We start from the raw sequence: 18855 nt of genomic DNA on the forward strand, positions 1-18855 counted from the left end.
AAATACAAAATCAACGTTGGATTTTTAAAAAATATCGTTACGTGACATTGGATGTAAAGTAAGTGTAAGTTTTATTCATGTTTTTAAACTACAAATAATCTATTGCGTAATAAATCATTAAGATAAAATATAAAATATTGTAAGAGATATTTAACATCATTTATTCAAAATACTTTGTCATGAACGTTAATGTTTGTTTTATTTATTTGACCATTGCCCTTATATGTTCAGCCACCGTTTACTCACCTTTTTAAAACCCCCTTTTTATTTATATTGTTTAATTATATTACGCTCTTTCCTTTTCATATTTTATATATTATTTAACAATTCTTCTTTTTTCTTTTGGTTTATTATAGTTTGAAAGTTATACCTTAAATGTATCGTTTCATTGTTAAACGCCCTTAAAAATATCTCAAAATTTTCCCGAAAACTACTAAACATTACCAACAAAAAATCCAGTTACGATGAAAAACTCAGCTCAGGAAAATTAACTAGAATGAAATAAGAACAACCTTAGATTCAAAAAAAATGATGATAGCAAAAAAAATCAGACCTATATAGACCCGAGACGATATTTAAATATTTTATATTAAAAAATAACTTGTTCTTCAATAATTTAGAAAAAAATATAGTAAGTAATCTACACAAATACAATTTTGCATTATTTAAAAAAAATGTATTTGGTACCAAATTAATTTAACATATTTAGTTTTCATAATTTTTCGACACTTTATTTTGAACATTATAGAAATTAAATATATGAATAAAAAAAATTAAAAACAGAAAATTTATTATATAAAATTTAGTAAAAGTTTCTTTTATTGATTTTCATTTCTTATAATACAAAAAAAAAAAATAGATATTATCTGAATTGAACCACCTAAATTAAACCAATAATAAAATGAAAAATTAATTTACCCAATTGCTGATAATAAAATAGTGAAATGACAAATTAGAGTTAGACATCACAAAATTGTGGTGAAATTAAAATTAAATATCTACCTGTTACCATCAACGCTCTCTACCCATTACAAGATCAACTTGAAACTTGAAAAAATGTTTAAAAAACCATATTTCCTCTAACAGTTGTAATTTTGAAACCGTCGTATTCTATTTTGTTAAAATAAATAGAAGTAATCTATAGGCGAAGACAAAATCATGCTGCGACCCCATGAATAATTCAGATGTTGATGTTATATTTATGTTCAGTTAATAAGCATACAGAGTGATTTTTATATCATAACCCACTCAATTACATACAGAATAAAAATAATTTAAACTTTTTTTTTATGGTTACCTTCAGTTACATAGTATTCTGAATTATAAACTGTATAATACTTTTTAAGTTCATCCATTATGCCTTGTAAGGGTGTCAAATTTGTTTTTTTCAATTGGGAATACATATTTTAATTTAATAAAATGTTTAAGGTTTTATTTACATACCATTATTTATTATTTATTTATTAAATATACAACTTAATATATAAGGGATTACAAGTACAGGTACCTAATTACCTCTATTTAATATACCGCATACATAAAAAGTACAGAAAATAATTTTTTATGATTAAAATGTTTGTAATTTTTCTAATATAGAGAGGTATTCATCATTTCCTTACAAATTTTGCAATAAAGGCATGGATAATCGAACGTTTTAACCGTACGCTTAAAAAACGCATGTGGAAAAAATGTACAGCTTTGAGATCTTATCAATGATGGACAATATTGTAGTAACTCAAAAAGAAAGAATAAAATGAGAAGGTTGTTTGGTTGGGCTACTATTTTTATTGTATTAGTAAATAATTACTCGGGGTATGAGTACAAGTGTTTATAAGAAAGTTAGAAGATGATAGAAAAATAAAATGATCTTTATTTTATTAATTTATTGTAATTAATTGTCAACTCTTTAATATCAATAATGCCTCCAGTTTTGACGGTTATTGATGATAGGTGGGACTGAGTCACCTCGTGTGTCTACCCAAAACAGTATAGTGGCTTAATATGAATCTCCTACTTAACTTCGGTAATAGACACGTATCAAAGCTATAACTCTGTCAAATAACTCTTATAATTAATAACTTGATTTTTCTTTATGCCTACTTAATCTATGTACTCCTAAAATTTAATTCTATAGAAAAATTTTTTTATGAAATGATTAGTCTCCTACCTTGATATATCCTGTAAACACTCTTAAATAAGTAGATATTGTTTTCTTATACAATTATAACATAGACACGGCGGAATGGTTTTCATTTTAAAACCACTTGGTTTTTTTTTTTTAATTTTATGTACTTAGAACATTTTTTCAAATCAGACTGAATAAATTTAAAGTGAATTTTGTTTTGGTGAATCTTTTATTTTAAATTTAATTGTTCATTAAGTAATAATGTTTTATTATCATAACGGAAACAAATGTCAATTAATATTTTAAACCTCAAACATTTTAAAATTATTTTACTTTTACAATAAAATAAACCCAAATTTAAATATTTATTCTGAACTTTTCTTATTGGGTACACAGTCTTAGAGCTTAATGTCTTTATTCTAAGGAACATCTCGCCGGTGGACAAAGCTTAAAAATAATTTTTTATATTTAAAATAGTATGTTATGAAATTCTTTATGAATCATCATTTAGTAAAATTAAGTTATTAAAATAGTAGATACACTTGTTAACTGAAAAATGTATAATTGGCTGACTTTTTAACTTAATTGTATCCATAACTGTGTATTATAATATTTGTATATTCACATAACAAGAACATTTAATTACTTCAGTTAAGATAAATTTATATTAAATTTGAATTTCTTTAATGAAATAATGTTACAAAGAAAAATAAATTAAAAAAACAACAATTAAACATAGAAAAAGTAAAAAAAATTTTAGTGGCATACAAATAAAAATTTCAATTTTTTAAATATTAAGTAAATTGTTATAAAATATAAAAATAAAATATCATTCATAAAAATACTAAAAGAATAGTTGTCCAGCAATAATTTCATTTTTGTGTCTTAATCTTATAAAAGGCATAATATTTGCATTTATTGGTGTTGTATCTCCTCGAGACATTTTTTCTGCCAGCTCAACAGTAAATGGCTCACAATCATATCCATTAGTTTGGCGAGATGTCTCGCCTATTTGTAATGTCCATGTAGAAGCTTTTCCTTTTTTGTCCATCTTCCATTCAATTAAGAAATTTTTGAATACCTTTGAATAAGGACCCTCATACGACTTAAGACTATCATATGATGTCACAGTCTTTTCAGGTACATTAACCACTGTCAATATCCAATGAATCCCATGTATATTCATCGGCACAAAAAGTAATTTTATTGTGTGAATATCTTTTTTTATCCATCTTCTTACAGCTGGATAACCTCCTCGAAGATATACGTACAATAAAATCAGTGACAACTGCATAAACTTCACCTTCTGACCGTGTTACTATCATTTTAATGTACTCATTAATTGTGTCTGAAGTATACCAAGATGTAGGCGACTTAAATGAAGGTGCATTATACTGATCACGGGATTTTGTGTTCTGATCTTGCATTACATTCAGATCAACACCAGTACGGGTTAGGCTAAAGTAAACACTATCTACAGATTTGCATCGAAGCGTTTCTTATGATAGTAATTTTAATCACTGTCAGATATCATCTATACTTGTCCTATCTATACCTCGTCCACAGTGTATCTCGACCCCACTGTGCTACCGTTTTTTAATATTAAATTCAACCTGTTTTTTTTTTATCAAAATAAAATAAGAATTTTTTACAAAATTTATTATCACATTGATATTTTAAAGTTAGACACAAAGAAAACTATTATAGGAATTAAGTTTTGTTTTCTATTTACTTACAAATATATTAAATTTAAAATATTTATGTCATTTAAACATTTTAACATACTATTCTAAATATAATTATGAGTAAAAAATGTGATTAATCTTATGAATATAAATTTGATCTACATATATGAAGCTATTAATTGATATAACAATTTAATATTTATTCAGTTGTAAATATTTCTACTTTGAAATATTTGTAAAAAAAATTTTGTTTAAAAAGGTATAGAATTTTAAATAAATTATTTAATAGAATAAATTTCAAGTTAGAGAAACAACATGAATATCATTTTTCCTTTAATATATTCAATTTTCGTAAGTATTGATAGTAGTATAATAATGTATGGCAGCCATACCCCTCTGCCTTACATACCCCTCCCGCCCTAGTAGGGTGAGGGGGAAGGGGAGGGGAATGGAGCAAACCCCTTGTATTCTACTCCGATGCAACCCAACGTACACTAGTCCGATGAAACCCAACCTACACTAGTCCGATGAAATCCAACTCACACTTTGCACATGTGCTGCCATCTGNTGATAAAATATTTTTTTTCAATTTAGCCATCAATAATATGTAAAATTACTTTTAGCGTAAATTTGAAGCTTTGGAAAAACATTAGATTGGTTAATTAACCTTTTTTTTTGTTTGTAAAGCTCTTCTACAAAAAAAATAAAACTTTATTAGTAAATGATTAATTTAGCACTTCTAAGTAACACATGTTCTTTCTCTTAAGGGACTGAATGTTAATGGAATTTTTTTCAATATTATATTATATATTATTATTTTTATTTTGTAGTAAAGATTATAATTAAAAATATAAGCATTAAGATTTTTTAGAATCATATCTTGTATATAAATGTGTCAATTATTTTTCAAGGTTTTAACGTGTGCATCAGCAAGCACGCCAGAAATTATACACCTCGACCTAACCACAACGGCGTCGAATTTAGTGAATGTGAATAGAACTGATGCAATAACGAAAACAATGTATTGTTATGCCGACTACTTTACTATTCCTACTGATTTTATAAATAGTAATATTAAAATTTATACAGAAATTATTTTTATTAATCTTTGATACTTTTTTGAATTATACTTGAGTGATTTATAATTTATAACTACATTATTGGTAAAGTTATGGACTACCAAAATCCCACCGTTTCTCGACATGGTATATATTTTATGTAACTTTTTCCTTTTATAGGTCAAGTAATATTTAATTTCATGCTACTAGCAGAGTAATTATTTTATCATAAACCGCTCAGTGGGAAAATAAAAATAATATTGATAAATTTTTTTTGGTTTCTTTAAGTTTCACGTTTTCCTTAATTTATCAAGTATTTTTTATGTTCATCAATTATATCTTATAAGAGTAACAACTTTATGTTTTCAAATAACAACATGCATAGTTAACTAGATTATTTAATTATCTATGAAGATAACAACTTTAGACCAGTGTTTCAAAAGTTATCGACTTAAAATTATGATTGAAGGTAAAGAGGGTGCCTCTATTTTTGTAACTAGAAATTTCTTAACCTCACTCCTTTCTCCAGTCTAGGTATAAAAGTGTGAATAACTTCTGAAATACTAGTCCAATAGTTATTGTCGTTAATTCATTTACTTAATTATATCACATACAAACAAATACAATGGAGCCCAAGCATACGTTTCTGATGAGTATCAGTTTTGACAACGAACGTAGTACTATGCCAGTAATAGAAATAGCATTGGCTAGCCTAACCCGTACTGGTGTTGATCTGGATAACGTCTTGTTTAATAACTGATTCAATACTGGCAATTAATACTTGGCTGTCATCATAACGCCATTGCTGACAGAGTACTAGCATAATACTGTAATACAAAACCTCCAGTACTTGTCTACATGTTTGAAAAAGCGTTTTCATCCTAGATATATACTAGCACTGGTAGTTCTGCTGCAGTAGCGGCAACCAGTTGTCAACCAACCAATGCTGGCATGTGTCTGGGATAATAACGATTTTCCGCACTGACAGATTAATAATGGGGGTTTTTTATAATGAGTATTACGCCAGTACACTGGCAGTAAAGACAATAAAGTATCGATCACCAACATTGGAACAGTATTTAAATAAAACGGCAGGCTGTACTATATTAGTACACGGGCTAGCCAATGGTCAGTTACCAGTACTAGGGCAATATTTTGACTGTTGTCAATGCTCATTGTACTTTTACTATTTGTAATAGAATAAAACAAAATTGAAACATTTAACTAAATTTATTTCTTAATGACCTGGCTTTTTTTTTTTTTAGATAACACATTATGGAATAACGGTGAGTACCTTTTATTAAATGATTTAATTCATAATAATGAATAAAATTATTATGATAAATTATTTTATTTACTCTTAGCTTTTGGTGTTTAAATAAATGCAATAATTGAAATATTTAGAACTATATTCTATATCCTAAATTCTACGTAAAAATTACAATATTAAATTAATGAATATCAATTTCATGCTAAATTTAATTACTATAAGTATTTATTCATTTATTATACTTATAAATTATAAAACTTGTAATCAGGATATAATTCTGAAAAATAGTATTTCATTTTGCTTTTGGGATAATCAAACAATTTATTCTATAAATTAAACACTATCTATAGATTTGCATGGAAGCATTTCATTAGTAATTTTATCTCTGTCAGATTTCATTTATACTTGTCCCAACTATTCAACATCAGTTCGGCTTCAGCTATCGTAGCGATAAGTCGTGTTATTATTACGCACCTGTGAATCCGGTTTTCCTTATACGAATAGTATTATCGCGTTTAGATGTATATCTCTAACTCACATAAGTAGTCTTGCATAATTTCTTCTTTTTAAGTTTCCGTATGCCCAATTCACCGGGTGGACCGGGCCGTCCACCTAATAACGGTTCTGGCCCCATTAAAAGTAACTTTGCACAAAAATCGAAAAGACTCCGACGAATGGTCATCTGCCAGTGCGAAACGTAAGTCTAAAAAACTTCCTACCAGCCCGGTTTCTCCGAATCTACAATACTTATTAGATAATCAACTGCAACTACTCCCAGCTAACATACAATTTCAGTACAATATTAAAGAATCGGCCGATAAGAATGAAACTAATACGGCATATCTTAGTGATGCCATTACTCTAACGTTGGATAGTAATTCTAATACTATGGATATCGATAATGTTATGAATAACAATAGCGACCTTGATATATATAACACAAATACGCCAAATATAGTAAACAATGATTCTGAAACAATACATTCGTGTACCGTAAAAAAAAATTACTAATAATTCGAGTGTAAATTCTAACCTGAAATCTTTTTCGAACAATTTTAACGGGACCCCGGTAATTATCGTTGTATCCATGGTCAGCGACAAAGTATCGCCAAATTACGCCCGCTAAAAATTGGGAAACTTTCCCACAACAAATTCGGCGGTATGAAACAAATAACTCTTATTGACTCCAGAGTTAAAGTTTTATTTGATTCTATCAAATCTGCCAATGCTTGCCTTCTAACTAGTATGAACGTAAAAGCTTCAATCCCGCTTATTTTAATATACTCTCACGGTATCATCCGCCTGGATACCTCAACAGAGGAGGAATTTTGTGAAGGTTGAATCGCCGGTTCCTATTATTGGTTTTCGTCGCATATTCACAAAACGTAATTCAAATACCCCAACTCAAACTAACTTAGTAGAGCTCAAGTTTCTTCAAAACTACCTAAAAAAACATCAATATTTAACACGGATTACAAATACAGGTAGCTAATTGGTTTTTTATGACGTCGCTATCACAGTCACAGATTGTTTATTGTTAATTATGACTATCAATAGATATGTTTTCTGTATTATCAGTTAGTGTTTTTATAAACTCACAACAATGTGCTTTACTACCATTGATAATAAATACTTTGATCTGCAAATATCGTAGTCTTAAAAACCAATCTCACTCTATATACTATTTTACAAAGTCCTTCTATATATGAGCCACCTGGAAAAATTTTACGTTTTTTCTTGATTAAAATTACTGATTTTCTTCTGTGGTCTCGAGACCGGTACTTTTTTTACTTTTGCGATTTTTCGTACTCTGTGGAACGGAAAACGACGTCAATTAGGGGAGCGCGCCTCCTATTCGATAACTCGAGTTACCGCCTTTTCGTCGTTATCTCTGCATTCGATACCGAAACGTCCTCGTTATAATGTGTTTAATAAAATATTGAAATAAAATGAGGGTACAAATTAAATGTACCTAACGTTTTCATAAGATAGCGATAAAAGTACACTTCTAAGCATTTATTTCGCTAGATGCGAGGCTAACTTTTGTCTCTCTCTCTCTCTATATATATATCCTATTTTTGTAAGCCCCTCTAAATACTTATGAGCAACTTGAACGAAATTTGTACGTTTTTTAAACTATCAACTATCATTTTGTCTCTAATAAAAGTAATGATTAGACTTCTCCTAATGGCTCGTTTCTCAAATACATGTCCACTAACTCCTATGCTCAACCTGCTGAGAAATTCTGAATCACTTCTTGGGCTAATCAACTCTCTTCAACTGTATACAATACTCATTCCTCTACATTATCCTCCCCCTCAACTCTTAATCAATTAATTGAGTCTCGCATCCTTAACTTTCTCTATTTATCTTCTAATGTCAGTTTGCAGTAACTTCCTCATCTAATCACCTTTTAGCATCATTATTATTATATTTATTTTATTTTTTTTCACTTATTGTCCTTTGACTTTTCATGTATATGCATTTGTCTATGTGCGTATTTGTTTAATATATACACGCATGTGTGTACATGTACATATATTTGTCTCTTCGCTTGCCTGTGTATATTTTTATTTACTTATTTATATCCTTTTTATTTATATATTATTTTACATCAACATAAGGTTTATATGTATCTGTCATTTATTTATTTATTCCCTTTCATTTTCTCCTTTTAATTTTACTACAATAACTAAATGTTAAATATTTTGCAATGGAATATTAGAAGTATCTTATCTAGAACACAAGACCTTGCATTTCTTATCCACCAAAATAAATGTCAAATTGTTCTACTCTCAGAAACTTGGTTACTTCTATATAAAAATTTTTACCTTCTAAATTTTAACTCAGTCCGCTCTGACCGACAAGATGGTTATGGTGGTGTCGCCATCTTGATCCATTCCTCATTCAATTTTGTCCCATTACACTTAATAACAGTCTGAAACAAATGCTCAATACCTTTTCTATTGACTTAGTTGGTATCAATGTATTAATGCCGGACAATAACACTCTTCAACTATTTACATTCCTCCTCCATCTAATTCCTCTACTCTAGTAGTTTCCGAAATTTTTAAACTACTCTCCAATAACTCTATTATTACAAGATATTTTAATGGTCATGGCCTGGGGTTCACTAAACTCCAATTATAGAGGCAATATTATTCACTCAACTATCAATCAGCATAATTTCTAAATTCTGAACACAGGCGCTCCAACTAGAGCTAACCGGCTACCGTTCCCGGATACTGCTGTTGACTTAACAATATGCTCCCCTAACATTTCCTTGTCCTCCCCTCGGTACGTTTTGTGTGTTACTCACGATAGCGACCACTATCTTATTGTAACAAGTCTTTCTATGCAGCCCACTCAGAGTTCGGGTCGCCTTAACTGTGACTCTTCCTCTATTGTTTCAGATAATTAAAGGTTTAATTTAGACTTAGCAGATTGGACCTCTTTCTCTCTAATTGTCTCTATCTTACTCGAATCTTGGTCTGAATCCACCTCCCCTACAACAAATTATAACAATTTTGTTGATATCCTAATAAGAGCAGCAAAACTTTCAATCCTGCGTAAGCGTTCGAAAAAAAAAGGTTTTAGCCATTCTCCTCCTTGGTGGAACTCATCCTGCACTACTGCAGTTAAAATGCGCTCCTTTCATTTCAAAAAATACAGATCCTCAGGTTCTCTTCATGACTACATAACATATCAAAAATCAAACTCCAACACAACCAAAATTCTAAAATAGGAAAAAAATACTCTTGGTTAAATTTATGCAACATTCTATATCCTTCACCGTCCATCTCTGAATTTTGGACCATAGCTAAAAAATTAAAAAACCGTATAAATTGTCCTTCTTCCATCGCCAACAATGACTGGTTTGACGATTTTTGTAATAAAATTGCACCTTCTTACGTTCCTGTCCCTGATAAACTTATATTACATTTTTAAGCATATTTAGCAAATAATAGTAATAATAGATTCCTTTCCGCTCCTTTCAGTCGTCACGAACTGTCCTTTGCTATTTCTTTTAGGAAATTTGCTGCTGCTGGTTTGGATAATATTTCTCATTTTTTTTTTTAACATCTTCCAATAAAAGCCTTTGATATTCTTTTAACTATCTTAAACGATTTACGAATTAACAATATTATTTCTGAGTCTTGAAAGCACTTCAAAGTAATTCCTATTCCTAAAAGTGGTGCTGCTACTTACGCATACCATTCAATTGCCCTTTCATCTGCATTCTTTAAATTAACAGAATTTATGCTAAAAGCCGGTCTGGATTGGTATCTTGAATCCAACTCTCTATTATCATCTAACACGTTTGGTTTTCGACGTGAACTGGGCACAATGGAATGCCTATCCTCTCTTGTTGGTCCCGTGTACCATTCGTTTTGTAACCGCCAATTTACTACAGCCGTCTTCGTTGACATTCCTGGTGCATTTGACTCTGTTAACATCCCTCTTTTTGTGACACGTCTACTCTCCATCAATATTCCTATATCGCTGTGCAAATTTATCTTTTCTTTATTTAAATGTCGCCTCCTTCACTTTAAATCGTCGTTTGGTCCCTCTTACCAACGTATTATTTATAGAGATCTTTCTCAAGATAGCTGTCTCAGTCCTATTTTATTTAACATATATACTGCTGCTATAAGCAAATCACTCACATCTGATAATTTTTCTAGTTTACTTTACGCCGATGATATAGTTATTTTCTCATCCCATAGTTCACTCCAGGTCACTGTATCGAATATAAATAATGCACTCTGTACTCCAGCTTTCCTATTTTGAATCTGTCCCAGAAAAAATCAAAGCTATTACATTTACTAGAAAACACATTCTACAACACCCTTCAATTTTGCTTGATGGGGTTAGCTTATCCTTCTTTGATTGTGTTACCTTGGACTTAAACTAGATCAAAAACTCCGCTTGATGCCTCACTTTTAAGTACCACATATCTTTCATATCACGCTGGTGTAATCTTCTACGTTCCATTGCAGGTGCATGGTGGAGCTCCCACCCCTCCTCACACCTACTTGTTTTAAAAGCTCTTATGTGCTCTAAAATCGACTATGGTTCCTTTTTATACGCCTCGGCTTCCACTGTTCATCGTAAAAAAATCAATTCTCTACTCTCTACTTGCTTACGCACAATTATAGGTGCAGTTTACTCTACCCCTAATATGACTTTAGAAGAAGAATGTGTATGCACTCCTATTGAAATTCGATCTCTTTACTTAGCCCATAAATTCCTTATCACAGATATCCAGTCCTGCCAATTTAATATTTCATTATTTTCATTCACTAAGCTCACTTAGGCAATATGTACCCAAAACTCTTTCTCTACTTGCCTCTATTTCTACTACCTTGATTCTCTACCTTAATTCCATAATTACCTCAATCAATCGCCTACCTATATATGACATTCCATTTCATGCACTGACTCATTTTCCAAAAATTCACTTTAATCATTCATCTTTTTCTTATAACAAACCTCAATTACAATCTCTCCCAACTAATTTTGTTAATTATCTTTTTGATGAACTCATTTCCTCTCGTTTTGCTAACTATTGCCTCATATTCACTTATGGATCAGTTTATACTAATTTTTCCGGCTTTTCCTTTTTTATTCCTAGTCTAAACATGAATTTCTTAAATAATCTCCCCTCAAAAGCTTTTTCATTTACCACCGAATCTTATGCGATATCCTCGGCTCTCGAATTCGTCAAATCACTCATTATAATAAATGTTTTGATTGTCTCAGATTTACTGTCAGTCTTATCTTCTCTTTCCTCAGTACCTTTTAAAAAAAGTACATCCTTCCTCACAATCAAAATTAAAGCCTTAATTTCTAGTTTCTATTTAATTGATATTAATGTTGAATTTTTATGGTGCCCGAGTCATGTCGGAATCTTTGGCAATGAGATAGCAGACCATCTAGCTAAACTCACAAACTCCTTCAACCAACCACCTATCCTAAAATTTCCCTCTTTCGATCTCATTCCCTCTAATAATCTAACTATTAATAAAGCATGGCAAGATAAATGGTCAAATTTCTCTTTAGCTAACTGGCATAAATCTATAATTCCAATTATTCCTAAACATCCTTGGTTTTACAACCTCCCTCTGTCCCGTTTCAATATTACCTCATTTTCCAGACATATATTTGGTATTATCGGCTACCTTTTCATGCCTTTAACATGTCACTAAACCATTCCCCCTTCTGCCCCAAACACAATGATGAAGTCCCCTATAATTTTCCTCATTTACTATTTGATGACCAGCTTTACAACATAACCATTTACTCTTGTTCAATTTCCTGTCCTCCCTTAATATTTCACCCATTAGTAGTTTTAATATCCTTAATACAAAATCCTCCTCAATAATTGTACAAATAATGTCCTTCGTTCATTCAGTTGGCTTCGTTATATAATATTTTTTCGTATGTTAATTTAATGTCCTAGGTATATTTTGTTTTGTTCTTTCCTTTTTAGTATTTTGAGTACGTTTAATTTATTAATTTAACGATATGTTTAATTGTGTTTAATAACAATATTTTTTTGTATACTCTTAGTTTCTATTATATAGTTTTATTTTAATTGTTTAGCTATAGTAATACTTCTGAATTGAAGGCTAATAAAAAAAAAAAAAAACTAATCAACATCCACACTTTGCTACAACTTCACTGTTTTACCGATTTTTTTTTTCATGAAAACGTACAGATTAGTAGTTTTTTTTCTTATTATCTATAGTAATAATAGAAATCTAGCTATCGACTAATGAAAATTTTTTTAGCCAATTTACCATTTAATAGTAAAAAAATAATAATATATTATTGCTATGATATTAATGTAATATGAATATGTTTCTCATTTTAATTAAAAATGAATGTGAGTCTAGTAGTCGCTAATGTAGAAATAATCATTAACAATATTTTGACAAAAGAATACAATATGTCAGAAGAATGTAAAAAATTGGAGACGATTTTATGCGTTAACAAAAATATAAATGATGTCTGCTTCAAACATGTTAAGAAATGTACACTGGAAATTTATAAATACTTGTTTGTCATTAAAAACGACAAAACAAATAAAATTTGGGTAAGTAAAATTTACAAATGACTTGTATTCGACGCCAATTATTAAATACTTATTTAAATTGTATTTAATATATAATTATTATTGAAAAAATCTGAATAATTAAGAATGTATGATAAATTAATTTATTATTCATGGTTTTATTTATTTATCACATATTAAAATAAATTGTGATTTAATTACTACTAAGTATTAACTAGAGATATTTAACACTATGATTTTAAGAGGACTCATACATCTAAATTCATATTATTTAACATTTTGGTATATCAATATAGTATGATATTTTAGAGGCAATGCGAAGCTGAGAAGGTATTAATTTTACCATGATGTTTTTTTTTTTATATCTGTTGCCACTTTTTCTCAGCTCTCACTAGACCGATTTCTTTAAACAATACGTCAAAACATCACAAATCGTATCTAGTTGAAGAAATTACCTTTGAAAATTGAAAAATTTTCTCTCGTTCCCCGCAAATGGGAAAAATCTCCATATAAATTACAATTTTTAAAATTGATAAATTTTGTCATTTTTTTCACTTTTTTTGTTTTAAGCTTCCATTACTTTTTCAAAAATCAACAAATAAATATAATTTGTCCCAACTACCTATCTTCTATACGCAAATGGCTACTGTCATCAAAAATATACTATTTTTGTGTTAAAATCCTGGGTTTTGTATTTTATTTTACTTTAAAATATCTTAAAAGGGCAATACACTACTTTCATGAATATTATATCATTTAATTGACATAGAATAAAGTTCATAAGACATAAAAAATTAAACTTATTTAAATTTTTTTGCTTTTTTAAAGTTGAAAAAGTAACTTTTAAATTTGAATTAGCCTTAATTGCTAATTTTTATCTCATTTAGATTCAATAACGTCAATAAATATCAAGGATCCCATCACTATAGTCTCCCATAGTGAGAAGAAATTTCTTATTTATGTTAATATTATTTTGCTATGTGAATTTTTTTGTGGCTACAGTTTATTTTGCCAACCTTCACTTGATCTACTTTTTTCAACAATACGTCATATGATTTCAATTCATATTTAGTTGAAGATATTACCCTTAAAAATTGAAAAAAATTTAAAAAAATATTCCTTATTCAAATAAAGAGTAGCTTAATCAACTTTTTCCTTACAAACAATTAAAATTATTAATTTCTAATATTTTTAAAGTATTTATTGTCGAATTAGATTTGATATGGTAAAAGTATTCAACTACAAAAGTAAATAATTTTACTTTGTAATTTATTAATTTTTTAACTCTATTTGTGTGTGCTACTACCAGTCTATAATATTCCAAATATTTTTGTAACATGTTGCTATATAAATCATAAATTAACAAAAAATGATTCTTAGTTCCACTTGAATTTAGCGATGGATTTTTACAATTATAATCAAATTTTATTATACGCTCAATTGAGTAAATCTTTTAACAACTTTTTTTTTATTGTTTTTTTTTAGATAAATAATCATTAAAATTAATTAAATTCTGAATATTTCCATTGTAGATTCTTATTAAACACCAAAAGTTAATTAGAAATGATTACCATGATTTGTATTTAAGTGTTCTATTAAGATAAAAATGTAAAAAAAAAAAATCTTTTCTGATAAATTTACTGTAAACAGTAATTATAAAATTTCCTGACTGCATATTAATCTTAACAATTTCATTTTTTTATATTTAATAATGTCAATTTCAAACTTGCGAATTGATCTAAAAGTTATGGTAATAAATTCATTTTTTATTATAAACTTTCACTTGAAAGGACGAAATAAATTAGGTTAAAAATTATGACTTTTAACATATTAAATATCAAAATCAATAATAATTTAAAAACAGTTCAACATAACAATTATATAGTATATAATTTTATATTATATTTTTGAATCTAAGAATTACTAATCTGCATATAATTAAGGAAATAGTTGATGTTGCTATTGTAATTATCCACCAATTTCTTAGAATTAAACATTATCTACAGATTTGCATCAATGCTTTTCTTATGATTGTGATTTTAATCACTGTCAGATTACATCTATACTGAACCCAACTGTGCCACGATCTCACTGTGGTGATGGGTTTTTATAGTTTATACTTTTTATACTTTATTTGGAATATATCATTTAGGTTTATTATTGGAAAGGAATTTCACAGCAAACTTATTTTATAAGCCATAAAGATCGTTTGCATGTAACATTAACAGTGTATTTTTAAGCGCTAATATGATAAATATAATGTTGTTATTTTATTTTTAATGATATTTTCGAAGAATTTAAATAGGTTTTTTTGTTTTAGCGTTCGATGATACGACCAGAAAAGGATTTGATATTTCATTCTATGGAGTATTATGAAAATGCTTTAAAAAACATTAAGGAAGATTAATTTGAAAAACAAAAAGCTTAATTTATAATACTTTTCAAAAAACTACACTAAAAAATTTTAAACGGACAACTGAAAATGAATCTATAGATATGGAAGTCATTAAAAAATTTATACGCCTTACATTGTATTCAAAATAAAATCTAGAATTATTAAAAACATTTTTTTTCTTTTTACTAAGCTTAAAAGAGTTATTACTATAATTATTATAATAGACAGATGTTTAAATATACATATAAAATAAACATCTCTGTTGTTTTACTAACCTTTAATCACTCTTAAAAAATGCTTTGTTTTTTTTTACAAACTAAAATTTGACTAACCCTTTGGTTAGATTAGTTAAGTAGTCTGTTGGATAGAGAACGATAATTTTTATCATCTGATCTTCTCTTACCATTCGTTTACGTATGGTTCAGTCAAGTCCATATATCATCAACTGAGAATCTTCCACGACTGTCATCTGTCACTTCGTCTATTCATAATGTTTACAATGTTTTTTTGCATCTCAAACACCAATCGTCCGATTTCCGAATTGCTTACAGTTCTTTTTTTATCTGCCATGATCAATTTATACCTTGAGACGTTACAAAAATGGAGCCCTCATTTGTTTGTATGTTTTGCAAATGTTTTATTAATATTTTCCTTTTGTTTTGAAACTACAATCTTTTAAAAACTGTTGGAAATTATTCTAAGATAAAAAAAAGGAAATAAAATAAAACCCAATATTTTGGACTGTATGTTAATTATTTTTTATAATTTTACATTAATATAAAACAAACACTGTTTTTTTTACAGAAAAACCTAAATTAAAAGACAAAGTAATACTTAATCTAGGTTTATTTAAATTAATTAACCAATTATAAAATGGGTAGTTAAAAATAGCAAATAAGGGTACATATATTTTTTTAATACATTAAAAATATAAATGAACCGACCTGTAGCCGCCTTGCCTTGCAACTCGATATGTTCCGTGAATGGTAAAAACATGTAATAGGTGCCGTTTGTGTATATGATTTTGTTATGTCCGTTACTGACCAAACCAAGTAACAACAACAATCAATAAAAAACACATTCTTACATCAGCCCGCGCCGATGGTGGTGCAAATGCAACTGGTCCATAGGTACAGACACGCGCGATGTTGTCGGTGTTGACAACAGCGCCACCGAAACCGGTGGTGCATGCCTTGGCCATCAACACAGAATCACGATGGAATACCTTTGATTGAGTCGACAGCGAATAAACGTCTTTGCAACACATGTTTATTATCTACCGTACTATGATAAGGTGATGTGATTTGTTTGTGGGCGTTCAAGATGTGTCAGCTGTGTATTACTTCAAATCAACTCATATACGGCATTAGTGTGTACAATCACCCCGTTCTTTTCTCCTCTTGAACGTCATTTGCACTACTCACCTCCTACATTGTCACCTTTTGATAAATATACATTTTAAAATGTTTCTTGATAACTTACGGCATTGGTTTTCGTTATTTTGTCAAACCCTATTTCTAAAGGCTCTCTATAGCTTCTTTTATTGATTTTCATTTCATATAATATATAAAAAAAAATAGATATTATCTGAATTGAACCACCTAAATTAAACCAATAATAAAATGAAAAATTAATTTATCCAATTGCTGATAATTAAATAATGAAATGATAAATTAGAGTTAGACATCACAAAATTGTGGTGAAATTAAAATTAAATATCTACCTGTTACCATCAACGCTTTCTACCCACTACAAGATCAACTTCAAACTTAAAAAAATATTTTTAAAAAAATTAAAAAAAAATTTTTCCTCTAACAGTTGTTATTTTGAAACCGTCGTGTTCTATTTTGTTAAAATAAATAGAAGTAATTTATAGGAGAAGACAAAATCATGCTACGACTCCGTGAATAGTACAGAATGATTTTAACACGCTTATATTAGTTTCACATGTATATTGTTTGTATGTTGTATGTTGTAAGTTTGTAACTCCACGCGGCACGTGTTATTATGTCGCGTATGCCGTCGTCTATGACCTTGAGACTAGACCGTCGTAACGCATTCACCCCACCCCGCTCACCAGTCGGTGCCAACACTATTTTTTTCTGTATAATTTTGAGTATTTGACTGACCAACACCGCGCGTTATACGCCGCGGTGCAAAGTCCAGCAAGTGCCGCACGGCCGACGACGTACCGCCGCTAAGGATACCGTAGTATTCTTCCTGTTGTCAAAGTGGCAACGTCAATAAACCTATCTCCACTCGCGTACTGTCGCCATCAACGCTGCTAACCTTTTGACGCCCGAGGATCACGCCGGACATCGCGTCGTCGACGCCAACGAAAGTGCTACGTTATTATGCGAAGATTATATATTCTTACCATCGCCGCTAATATTAATATATATATACATATATATATTATTATTTATATATACGTATATGTTAATATTCATTTATATATCCCTACAGCCGACGCCGCTACCGCCATATATGCCTCGCGCCCCGCCCGCCAACAAAACACAGCTATACCTCGTGCATGATACGTTTACGTACTTAAGTCGCTTTACATGTATATATATATATATATAAATATATATTCTAATTACTATTAAAACTTATATATTAATACGCTTTATTCTCATTAAGAGATATATAGGGTATTTATTCCGATTACAAAGGATGATTCCCGTATCGTCATTTTACGTCACTACCTCCACGTTGCGCGCCTGCTGCTTTCCTTGGATGTGGTAGCCGTTTCTCAGACTCCCTCTCCGGAATCGAACCCTGATTCCCCTTTACCCGTTACAACCATGATATTGATAGTAACTACTATCATAACATGTAACTAAAAAGTGAAAAATAAATATAGTTTAAAAAAACTAAAAAACACGCTTTTAAAGAACATCGAACTAAAAAGTTAAAAATAATTTTTAAAATAAGCGTAAAACAATAATGAACGAAAAGTACTAGTATTATTGTGATAAAAGCGTGGGTGCTTTGTGCTATATTTTTCGTATATTGAGCGCCCGACGCNATATCATAACCCATTCAATTACATACAGATTAAAAAAAATTTAAACTTTTTTTTTATGGTTACCTTCAGTTACATATTATTCTTAATTACTAACTATATAATACTTTTTGAGTTCATCTATTATACCTTGTAAGGGTGTCAAATTTGTTTTTTTCAAATGGGAACACATATTTTAATTTAATAAAATGTTTAAGGTTTTATTTTTATGGTAAA

At 29.4% G+C, this 18855-nt stretch overlaps 1 protein-coding gene and 1 long non-coding RNA gene across 6 annotated transcripts; one reads left to right on the forward strand and one right to left on the reverse strand.

Moving 5' to 3' along the window:
* The first annotated feature begins 4009 nt into the window (after positions 1 to 4009).
* Positions 4010 to 15867, forward strand: LOC126896905 (uncharacterized). 3 transcript variants are annotated; one of them, XM_050670077.1, is made up of 5 exons: positions 4010 to 4161; positions 4722 to 4878; positions 6134 to 6154; positions 13038 to 13237; positions 15537 to 15867. In XM_050670077.1, exons 1-5 carry the CDS (start codon positions 4126 to 4128, stop codon positions 15621 to 15623), a joined length of 501 nt encoding a protein of 166 aa, XP_050526034.1. In that variant the 5' UTR covers positions 4010 to 4125; the 3' UTR covers positions 15624 to 15867. The 3 variants fall into 3 exon arrangements, with proteins under 3 accessions (XP_050526034.1, XP_050526043.1, XP_050526052.1); XM_050670086.1 differs by having other exon boundaries at positions 13083 to 13237; XM_050670095.1 differs by lacking the exon at positions 13038 to 13237.
* LOC126896930 (uncharacterized) lies at positions 6138 to 18633 on the reverse strand. Of its 3 annotated transcripts, XR_007701983.1 has the most exons (5): positions 17335 to 18633; positions 17094 to 17212; positions 16556 to 17038; positions 16015 to 16308; positions 6139 to 7582 (listed from the first exon to the last, which is right to left on the reverse strand). It is a non-coding gene; the product is annotated as an uncharacterized LOC126896930 (long non-coding RNA). The 3 variants fall into 3 exon arrangements; XR_007701984.1 differs by having other exon boundaries at positions 6138 to 7582; positions 16015 to 16293; positions 16556 to 17212; XR_007701982.1 differs by having other exon boundaries at positions 16556 to 17212.
* Between the last annotated feature and the right edge of the window lie 222 nt (positions 18634 to 18855).

This window comes from Daktulosphaira vitifoliae, unplaced genomic scaffold, assembly GCF_025091365.1.
Source record: "Daktulosphaira vitifoliae isolate Bord-2020 unplaced genomic scaffold, ASM2509136v1 Scaffold_1, whole genome shotgun sequence".
NCBI lineage: Eukaryota > Metazoa > Arthropoda > Insecta > Hemiptera > Phylloxeridae > Daktulosphaira > Daktulosphaira vitifoliae.